The sequence below is a fragment of the Rutidosis leptorrhynchoides genome, chromosome 6 (assembly GCF_046630445.1).
Source record: "Rutidosis leptorrhynchoides isolate AG116_Rl617_1_P2 chromosome 6, CSIRO_AGI_Rlap_v1, whole genome shotgun sequence".
Classification (NCBI taxonomy): Eukaryota; Viridiplantae; Streptophyta; class Magnoliopsida; order Asterales; family Asteraceae; genus Rutidosis; species Rutidosis leptorrhynchoides.
In genome coordinates this window covers 424,107,684-424,119,895 of record NC_092338.1, presented here as the reverse complement: position 1 = coordinate 424,119,895, position 12,212 = coordinate 424,107,684, and the positions used below count along the sequence as shown (strand labels likewise).

The window sequence follows — 12,212 nt, the reverse complement described above, 5'->3', positions numbered from 1 at the left end:
TGATTGGGCCACATGGTTTGAAATTTTCAATCGGTAATATTACCGTTGTTTATTTATTTATTTCAATTTTCAATTTTTCTCTCTATACAAACCCATTTACTCAATTCATTTTTCCATAATTATATTTTATATTTTTATAATTATGAAATCGTATTTACATCATTTGATTCTGATTCGGAGGACGAAACTTATTCAAGAATTAAAAGAAGAGTCCGAGCCCGAGCGGTATATATCCCGTCTGGGCGACTCTTGTTAAAGGATTGTCGTGTCCCACAGATGAGTCAAGGATTAAGTTCACTAGATTTCAAGATTGCGCCTTAAAGGATGTACATATGACATTTGGGGTTCTTTAAAATCGGTTTCATATTTTAAGGCTAGCTTCACGCACTATGCAGGATGCGAAAAGGATAATGGATTTGTGCTGTCATGTTAAATAATATGATTCCAGAAGATAATGGGTTTGCACTATGTTAGTGGGAGGAAGATATGATTACCGAGGATGTGGAGAATCGTCCTGATCGTATGAGAAATAGAGGACGAGATCAAGACACAGTCACAAGAAAAATAAGGGATATGGGTGCACGACCAACTTACCGAGGATCTAGTCGAGCATATTTGGAACCTTCAATTCATAAATTTGCCTACGACGTCACATGTGTTATGATTCAGTAGGCTTATAACTACCTTTAGTGGTCTAGTTCTTGACTGTAGACTAATAAGTATATAGAGAGAATATGAGAGAATATGAGAGAATATATTTAGTGTGTGTTTTATAAACTCATAACACACATATTTATACTCAAAAAAATCTACTATACAATATCTATAATAATAATAAAATTAACATCCAATTTAACTTTTATAACACTCCCCCTTGGATGACAATTTTATTAGAGAATAACTAGTACTGCCTCGTTAAAAACCTTGCTAAAGAAAACCCATTGGGATAAAACTTTAGCTAAGGGAAAAAGAGTGCAGCATAGAGTTGACTCCCCCTCAAGTAGGCAACGCCTGAATTGTTACATCTTCTGAACATGCCTCATGCCAATATTATGAATGTGTGTTCTGAAAATAGCAGTTGGAAGTGCTTTGGTGAAAAGGTCAGCAGAGTTTTTGCTGGACTGAACATATCTCATTTCAATCTGGTTGTCCTTAATGAGATTTTGAGTGTATGAGAAGAATCTAGGAGGTATGTGTTTTGTTCGGTCACTTTTGATATACCCTTCTTTCATCTGTGTTATGCAAGCTACATTATCTTCATAGATAGTTGTTGGACTTTTATCGCGTTCTAGTCCACAAAAATCAGTAATGAGTTGTGTCATTGATCTCAACCAAAAACATTCCCGAGTAGCTTCATGTAATGCAATCACTTCGGCATGATTTGATGATGTTGCAACAAGTGTTTGTTTTTGAGAACGCCATGATATTGCGGTACCTCCATTTAGGAATACATATCCATTTTGAGATTTAGCTTTATGTGGATCAGATAAATAACCTGCATCTGCATAACCAACCAAATCTTGTTTCGATTCGTTAGAATAAAATAATCCTAAATCAGTAGTTCCTCGAAGGTATCGAAATATGTGTTTGATCCCATTCCAGTGTCTTATGGTAGGAGCTGAGCTGAACCTTGCCAACAAATTAACTGCAAAAGAAATGTCAGGTCTTGTACAATTTGTAAGATACATAAGAGCTCCAATTGCACTAAGATATGGTACTTCTGGTCCTAGGATATCTTCATGATCTTCACAGGGACGAAATGGATCAGTGTCAACATTAAGTGATCTAACAACCATAGGAGTACTTAATGGTTTTGCCTTGTCCATATTAAAACGTTTTAAAATCTTTTCAGTATATGTTGTTTGATGTACAAGTAAACCATTAGGCATATGTTCAATTTGTAAACCAAGGCAATACTTGGTTTTTCCGAGATCTTTCATTTCAAATTCTTTCTTTAGAAGTTGAATGGCTTCATGGATCTCTTTATTTGTACCTATGATATTAAGATCATCAACATAAACAGCTATGATCACATATCCGGATGTTGTTTTCTTAATGAAAACACATGAGCAAATAAGATTATTGGTAGACCCTTTGCTTATCAAGTAATCACTTAATCATTTATACCACATGCGACCCGATTGTTTCAACCCATATAAAGACCTTTGTAACTTGATTGAGTACATTTCTTTGGGTTTTGCATTGGTTGTTTCTGATACCTTAAATCCTTCAGGTATCTTCATATATATATGACTATCAAGTGATCCATAAAGATAAGCAGTCACAACATCCATGAGATGCATTTCTAAATTTTTAGAAACTGCCAGGCTGATTAAGTATCTAAAAGTAATTGCATCCATAACAGGAGAATAAGTTTCCTCATAATCAATTCCTGGTCTTTGAGAAAAACCTTGAGCTACAAGTCTAGCTTTATACCTTGTAACTTCATCTTTCTCATTTCTTTTTCGCACAAAAACCCATCTATATCCCACAGGTTTCACATCTTTAGGTGTGAGAATGATAGATCCGAAAACTTTTCTTTTATTGAGCGATTCAAATTCAGCTCGTATTGCTCCTTTCCAATGATCCCAATCATGTCTATTTTGACATTCTATGACTGATTTTGGTTCTGGATCATCATCATCATCATTCATGATGTCATATGCAACATTATATGAAAATATCTCATCAAGATTTTTCATTTCATTTCGGTTCCATAATATTTTTGAATGTGCATAATTGATTGAAAATTCCGTATTGACATCATCAATCTCCTCTGCAGAAGGAGTATTGATTTGTAGTTCTTCTTGAACACTTTCTTTTACCTCATTATCAGCTGATTTTTTTTTTCGAGGATTTTTATCTTTGGAACCAATTGGTCTCCCACGTTTCTGCCGTAGCAAAGACTCATGAGTGACATTATTGCCAGCTTTTGTAATTTCAATTCTAGCTGAAGCATTTACTGCTGGTATATATGATTTAGTCACTTATTTTTTGTATCTTTAAATGCATAAAGTAATTAATTTGCAAGTTCTTGCATATGCATTATATTTGAACTTTCTTTTCGCATTCTTTTGTGCGATGATCAATATTCCTTAATTGATGTTCACACCATGAAACATCATTTTATTTATATTTCATTTCTCCCCCTAATATAGGGAACAATGTTTCATTAAAGTGACAATCGACAAAACTTGCTGTAAAAACATCACCCGTCATGGGTTCAATATATCTTATGATTGAAGATGTTTCATATCTAACATATATTTCAATCCTTCTTTGAGGAACCATTTGTTGTGGTTGTTCAATTAAAAATACACTGCACAACCAAATGTTCTAAGATGGAAAATATTTGGTCTCCACCAAAATTAAGTTGGTAATGAAGAATATTTATAACTTGCACTTGATTTAATGCGAATTAATGTCACATCATGTAAATTTACATGTCCCCATATAAATATTGAGAGTTTTGTACTCATTTCTAATTGTCTAGTTATTAGCTGTAAGCGTTTATCTATTGATTCAGCTAAACCAATTTTGTGTATGCACATGAGCAACTGGATGTTCAACAACAATCCTTGTAGACATATAATAATCATTAAAAGCTTGAGATGTAAACTCACGAGCATTATCAAGTCTCATCCTTTTAATGGTGTAATCAGAATAATGTGTTCTTAATTTAATAATTTGTGCAAGAAACTTTGCAAATGCCATATTATGGCTTGATAACACACAAACATGAGACCATGCTTTAGATGCGTCTATTAGAAAAATGGTCCACATGATGGATGAATTGGTCTATATATATACCCTTGAATTCTTTCAAGAAACATTGGTGATTATTTCTCAATGTGCTTTTCATTAATCGCCATATGTGATTTTCATTAATCACCATATGTGTTTTTCGTTAATCACTATATGTGCTTTTCATTAATCACTATATGTGCTTTTCATTAATCACCATATGTGATTTTCATTAATCACCATATGTGCTTTTCATCATATATCATTTTCACCATATGCGCTTTTAATCATATGTGCTGCGCTTTTCGTCATATGCACTTTTCATTATATGCGCTTTTAATTATATGCGATGCGCTTTTCATCATATGCGCTTTTTATCATATGCACTTTTAATCATATGCGCTGCGCTTTTCATCATATGCGCTTTTTATCATATGCGCTTTTAGGTGCTACATAGATATTTCTCATTTTCGATTATCATTGACTGATAATCATATCCATTATGATATATATCAGAGAAACTTAACAAATTTCTCTTTGATTTGGGAGAAAACAAGACATTGTTTACCAAAAAATTCGTACCATTTGGTAATATGAAATTTTGCCTTTTTCGTTTCTTATATCAAGTTTGCAAGAGCTGATATAGTATTTATAATTCCTTCATTTGATTTAAATCAATGAAATATTTCTTAGATTTGATCATAGTGTGTATGTTACTACTATCTGCAATACATAGGTCTTTACCATTTAATTGATGTTGTATTTCTGCAGGATTCATACTAAAACTTCAAATAAGATAAGCAAATAATGAGTTATATTTCAGCAAGATAATCAAATTATATTACCTGCAAACAAGTTATAATCTGAAGTACATAAAAGATAACACTTAATAAAACATATGCGTTATGGTCTAAAACCATTTATTTATGAGTGATACATAAAAAAAACTAGGCATCTTAGAAAATTCAAACCATTCAAGTCTCAAGGTAGCTCAGGGTTAATTTAATCAAGATTTGTCAACAGATTCACTCTCGTTTCTTTTCTTTTTGGGACTTATTTGTAGAGCTAAACAAGATGTTCATGTATTCAAGAAATACTAGACTGATGATCCACGTTACCAGATCATTAATAAGAATCTCCGAAATTCTTATAAGAGCGTCTACTAAAATCTTTAATTTTATTCTTTCATGGATCACCGTTATTATTATTATTATTATTATTTTTTTGATAATTAATATCGTATCTATCTTTGAGTATTTTTCATAATACACTTGGATTTTCGATCATATAATATGTAGATTCTAAGGACTCGTCAGTATGTTTGCTAAGAAAAATACTTACTATTGCTTTCTTTTGTTCGGAATAATTGTTATTTTCATTCAGGGTTTCTAAAATACCGTTTGATTCGAGATGTTTTTCTACATTCATAACCCATGTTAAGTAGTTGTTCCCACTTGTTCTAAATGAGCAAATTTAAGCCTTTTCAAATTCGACATTTTCTATTATCAAAAAGATGAATAACATAAATCATAATCATAATCAACTTCTATTCATAGACAAATAATAAAATGAAATTAGAATCATTTTAAATTCATAAGTAGCAAACAACAGAATAATGGTATGATTACAAATAATAAAACCACAAGGGCAGGATAGAATATAGGTTCACCCGGTGGTATATTAGCAACAATGATGATAGTTAATATGACCAATACAATAGGAAAAATCATCCTTGTGTGAATCATTTTTACAAAAACTTTTTGAGAGTAGTAATCTGAAAAATGAAGATTGATTTGAAAAAATGTGAAAACGGAGATGTTTATTTTATATTTGAAAAATATAGTTGTTGTAACGTCTTCAGTTGACGTTAACAACCGTTATGTATATATGACCGTTGTAACGTCGTTAGTTGACGTTAACGAATAAAGTCACTATATCAAAACGCGTATGAGTAATATAAAGGACAAGATTTTTTTTTTCTTATTTTAACTTTTAAGATTTACTTTTAATAAAAATACAAACTACTTTTTCTTATTTTAGCTTTTAAGATTTACTTTTAATAAAAATACAAACTACTTTTTCTTATTTTAACTTTTAAGATTTACTTTTAATAAAAATACAAACTACTTTTCTTATTTTAACTTTTAAGATTTACTTTTAATAAAAATACAAACTACTTTTCTTATTTTAACTTTTAAGATTTACTTTTAATAAAAATACAAACTACTTTTTCTTATTTTAACTTTTAAGATTTACTTTTAATAAAAATACAAACTACTTTTTCTTATTTTAACTTTTAAGATTTACTTTTAATAAAAATACAAACTACTTTTCTTATTTTAACTTTTAAGATTTACTTTTAATAAAAATACAAACTACTTTTTCTTATTTTAACTTTTAAGATTTACTTTTAATAAAAATACAAACTACTTTTCTTATTTTAACTTTTAAGATTTACTTTTAATAAAAATACAAACTACTTTTCTTATTTTAACTTTTAAGATTTACTTTTAATAAAAATACAAACTACTTTTTCTTATTTTAACTTTTAAGATTTACTTTTAATAAAAATACAAACTATTTTTTCTTATTTTAACTTTTAAGATTTACTTTTAAGAATAAACATTAGTATGCATGAAATAAATAATGATTAATTGCATAAGTAATCATAAATGTTAGATAACATATAAAGACCCCATCGTATTCGTATTGATCGGAATTAATCTCGACCCATGGTACCGTGTTGTCAAATGACGTGTTGCGTACATAAAGTACCGTGTTGTCAAATGACGTGTTGCGTACAATCATGAGGTCTTATTAACATAAATATAAATGTTAGTGAAGTTAATAAGAGTTAGATTACAGAAAATATAATTCAGGCGGTATAACCGACCATATATAACTTAAATAACATAAATATAAATGTTAGTGAAGTTAATGAAAGTTAGATTACAGAAATATAATTCAGGCGGTATAACCGACCATATATAACTTAAATAACATAAATATAAATGTTAGTGAAGTTAATAAAAGTTAGATTACAGAAATATAATTCAGGCGGTATAACCGACCATATATAACTTAAATAACATAAATATAAATGTTAGTGAAGTTAATAAAAGTTAGATTACAGAAATATAATTCAGGCGGTATAACCGACCATATATAACTTAAATAACATAAATATAAATGTTAGTGAAGTTAATAAAAGTTAGATAATTTCTTACCTTGATTAGTGACGTGTGTTTGCTTAGATAAACCTTGATTATACGGAGCACTTCGTGCTGATAACGTGTTATGATTCAGTAGGCTTATAACTACCTTTAGTGATCTAGTTCTTGACTGTAGACTAATAAGTATATAGAGAGAATATGAGAGAATATGAGAGAATATATTTAGTGTGTGTTTTATAAACTCATAACACACATATTTATACTCAAAAAAATTTATTATACAATATCTATAATAATAATAAAATTAACATCCAATTTAACTTTTATAACAACATGCAAATACTACACATTTTCGCCAAAAAGTGAAATCTAAAGTCACTGCATGACATGTTTTAACACTAAATGTCAAGTTTCCATGCCACATATAGTAGGTCCCATCAGTTTTGTGAAAACAAAAAATAAGTGAAAAAATAAATATAATAAAAATGGTACATATTAAAAAATTATTAAAATAAAATATAAAATATTACATTAATATTAATATTGCACATATAAATTACAATTAAAATAATTAATAACATCAAAAAAATTAAAATCTACACTAATTTAAAACAATTCATTAAATAAAAGATGCATTAATTAAAAAGTACACTCATCACTTGAATAATCGTAATTACGTTCAGGACTTTCATCAATAAATAAAATATACAACTAAATTCTGCTAGAGCGTATCTTGACTCGTTGTTTTTCAACGTCTCATTCTTCAGGATAGAAAAGAAACTCAAAATGATTCTTGTCTTCGTCAAAATACAAAATATTTAGTAGAGGAAATGTATTTCTTCTCTAAGTCAGTCACACAACTTCGACATATCAAAGTCACTAACATCGATATCATCAAATGATTTTCTCATCCCATTTGCGTATAACTTTCATCATCCCCATATTCACCCCCGAGTACGTCAATACAAATAACAGTTGGATCCATGATTGAGATTATTTAGTAAAATGATGAGAAGTTGTGTTTATAATGTGGAGTAGAAAGTTTGAGTGAATGGGAAGATGTGTTTCTTTTGAGTATGAAAAATGTAACGGGTTAAATAAGAAAAGAAATTGAATTTTTTATAAAAAAAAATATAACAATAATGATACCGTTTGAAAAAAACGGTAATATATTTGAACCAACCACAAACAGCCACCTATTCTAACACGTTTTTTCCCGCCAAGTATGTGACTAACGCCTTGTCGGCAATTCCAGTAAGGCCACGTCAGGGGCGTTACTGTCGTCAGCAAGAAAGGCATGAATGACGCTGTGATATATATGGTTTTATAGCATCACAAACATTTCACAACCCTCTCCGATACCATTTCTCACTCCGTTCTTTTTTTCACAATTTGGCGTAAAGTTGTTATAAACTTGTTGCCCGAAAGCTGGGAGACACGTGGCACGACCCACTAAAAAAAGCTCGAAACTGAATGATTATTATTTATTTGACACACCCAATAAAGTTTAACAGTTGGATAAAAAAGTTGTGGCCATTTTTAGATCTGGACGTATGAGGTGATTTGATAACGTGGTAGTAATATAAAACTAGTGACTTTCGTGTGCACCACCATTATGTGTTCCACTTTCAGCAAAACAAACGCTCTAATTATTAATTTTTGTTTCTAATAGTAATATGAATAGTGAAGTGATATGTTTTGCAAAAAGTTTCAACCATTTCTATATGGTACGAAGTACTTCGATAAGCTTTTCAGTTAGAAACTATACAAATATTCTTTACAAGAACTTGGTTTATTCAAACAAAAAGGAAAAACTGCCGAAGAGTAATAACACTCTGCACCAAAGACAACAAAGTTATTGTCACATATCCTGATAGGTTGCATACATTAGAGTAAGATGTCACTAGTTTTATATTACTACTTAGCCCCAAAACATACAAGCACACACCCCAGTGTGCGCAAAGCTTAAAACTTCCCTTGTTCAACAACTGCAAATAGTCTGCAATCAGATACATTTGTAGTTTGTACCCATCTAACTGGTGTTGATTAGATCACACCATCAACTTGGTACGTTGTAGAATTCAATAGAGTGATTATGAAGCCATTCAAACCAATCGTTTAGCAGATGTGTGTCTATGACATTTGTTATGCTCCACTCAAGTGTACGAGCCTTACTTGACAAGTTCCACTAATGAGATCAAACATAATGTCACTAATGGGGTCAAGTGGTCCTAAACTATCCAAAGTGTACTCTTAAGGCATAAAGCCACTTAAACTGGATTATCCAAAGAAATTATCATCATGGTGATGATTCAATTTATAATTATTAATGCACATAGGTTATTTTTATTACTAAGAAAAAAGTTCTTGTGAAACAGTCCACTCCATTTTAAACAGTAATAAAAAAAGACCCACATAGTGCTCAACGTACCCATTTTGTCACCATGAGTTATAACATAGTTATAAAAGATACCCACATTATGGTGCCAAGATGATTAGCGGCATAAAAAACTCAAACGATAATATTATCATTACATGCCGTAGAGTAAAGTACTTATTCTTAATCTACCCGCCAAACCTCATAATTAAAATAAGCAGGTTTCAAGTTTTTTTTTTTTTATAGAAAAACATGAAACAAAAGACTAAAAAAAGCAACAAGAATAATCCAAACCTATGATTTCTTAGCTGCAGCATCCTCTTCATTCATCTTCTTCTCCCACTTCCTCTTTCTGTAATCTGCAAGCATCTGAGGCATTTTCTTCATTAATTCAGCGGTGTTTGCTCGTTTTTCTGCTGATATTCTGTCACATTTGTGACCTTTTCTTTTGGTCCTCATTTCCTTACGTGCAGGATCATAGGGCCAATCTTCCCCAGCTAACAAAACTTCTTTACGAAGACGGGCTCTACGCCGAGCACTAATCCCAAGTGGCTTCCATGCCCCGAGTTGCCAATAGCCCCAAACACCCTTTGAGAGTTCGTCTTTGTATTTTGCTAATTTGTCTCGCCATGGATATTGGAATTCACTGACGGTTTTTGCAACAGTTTTGATTGAATTTCCAGCCATTTTTCTAAATAAGAAATGAAGTTAAAAACATATTTAGTCAGTTCATATTGGATTGTTAATGTCCTAAAACAAGTAATGGGACACAATCATAAAAGTAGGAAGATTACTATTATAATATTAGACTAATATGATACAATTTGGCATTAACAGAACATAAAATAAATGAACAGTTTACAGCAATGTAAAATTCGGGATTATGAATTCATAATTCCTAGCATATGATTTCAGAATTCGTTTATCATGCAAGTTCTGGATTATCATAACTTTTAAGAATATAACCAGTGTTACACCAACAAGTCCTAACTACTGCTACATACAGAAATATTGAATCAAGCAAAACGCTTTACAAGGTTAAACAAAATGTCGATATAACACATGAACAGGCTACAAGTGAGGCTAGGATAATCTTATTACATGTAGTTACTTGAAAGACAGATCATTCTTAGAGGATATAAAGCAAACAACATAAACTTGTTTGTTTATTTACTCTTTGAAATGCAAGTGCAAATAGCTACCTAACGTTTTCATTCACATACAAGTAAACATGATGTTGAAAGCTTCATACACAAAAGAAACCGTCTTAATTTGTATGAACTTCGACAATTTGCATACATAGAAATAAATCTTAGCCTACTCTGCTCTTAAGACAATTATCAAACTCCAACTATTTCTTTTTAATTAGTTAAATCTTCTGAAGGATTCAGTTATACACATTCACCATTTTTTGTGATTCCGGAAGCTTTCATCCTCCTTTATAATTTCATCAAAATAAAGCTTTACCAGCAATTTCATCAAATTAAAGGTTCTATCCCTACCAATTCCACCTAAGGCTACTCACAGATTCGGTTTTCAGTATCCTCGGTATGGAAACTAATGGATCTAAATTTGAATTCGAGTGTACTAAACCTATAACCAATAATTATTCATTTAGTTTGGCAGTAATGTTTTAATTGCTAGACTGAAACTCGTTAATTATGACCAACAGTTAACAAATTGATATTCAAGACATCAATCAATTTATAAATATAAAACGACAGACGTATACAGAAATAGATACAAATTATATTTGTAAATATGAAAGAAGATAAAGAGACTTAACTGGATTCATAAGATGTCGACGTGAGAAAATGAAAAACCCTAGAAATCGAAACACATGGTTTTCAGGTTGATTATACAATAGTTACATTTTATCCCCTTTATCTTTTCAAGAATCATACATTGTACCCCTAACATCTATCAGGGTTAACTTTAGCTATCCGTATTAACCATTTTATCAGTCACATTTAAATGTTTTTAAAGATGCAGTTGATGCCTCTGTAAATGGCACCTTCTAGTGATCGGGTTAACGATGTGGATGTGAATGCGAATAGCTTCCGTATTATTTTTGGTTCTTTGGTGGACGACGAGACTAATTTTGATATCTCAGCTGTCTCCGATAGGATGGATTTCTCTCCACTTGTGGTTCCGTCGGTTTTCGTTATTAAGGAGCGGTCGATCGATGTTGATATTCAGGTTTGTGAGGAGAGGTTGCAGGTTAAGATTGCGAGCTCGTCGAGGAATTCGTTAGTCGTTGATGATTTAGAGTTGCGAGTTGATATTGAAGATGTTGAGACTCATAAAAATGTTGGTTTTCTCCATGGCTTGGAAAAGTGAGATCAGCCACTCTTACTAGTAACGATTTAGCTAACGTTTTGTCATATTCGTTTAAGACATAAAACAATAAGTCTAGTGTTCTCACCGTCAACTAGAAAAAATGAGTTCAATATGATACTTGACAAAGTCATCATGCAATCAGCATGATTTCACAAGTCTCGCGTTAAAGTCATTAGTAAACCGTAACATTCGTCCTATGTAAACGATACACACGATGGTGGCAGTTAACATCGCCTTAAGACCATTTGTAACGGTGGGTGGCATTTCTTTGTGGTGTTTCTTGTTTTTTGCACTTTTTTAATGACTAAGACGTTTTTTTTTTTTGGTGGAGTACCGGTAGTGTTTCTTTTTGGTATTGATTAGGAGTATTGTGATGATGTGTTAAAATATAATTGGGTTAAGTATTAAAGGGGGATAAAAATAATATAAATTAATAAAAACCAAAAAAAAACAAGAAACTGGTGTTTCTTCTCCCGTTAGAATCGAACGGATGGAAAAGTGACACAAAAAGAGACACATGGATACAACCAAAATGGAGTTTCTTGATTGCCATGTTTGCAAGTGACATGCGTCACTTA

General features: G+C 31.2%; 1 protein-coding gene across 1 annotated transcript; it reads right to left on the bottom strand.

Moving 5' to 3' along the window:
- Positions 1–9,421: 9,421 nt before the first annotated feature.
- Positions 9,422–11,141, bottom strand: LOC139855845 (uncharacterized). The gene is made up of 2 exons (XM_071845088.1): positions 11,081–11,141; positions 9,422–9,985 (listed from the first exon to the last, which is right to left on the bottom strand). The coding sequence occupies exon 2, from the start codon at positions 9,979–9,981 to the stop codon at positions 9,589–9,591; it is 393 nt and encodes a 130-aa protein (XP_071701189.1). The 5' UTR covers positions 9,982–9,985; positions 11,081–11,141; the 3' UTR covers positions 9,422–9,588.
- Positions 11,142–12,212: the final 1,071 nt, after the last annotated feature.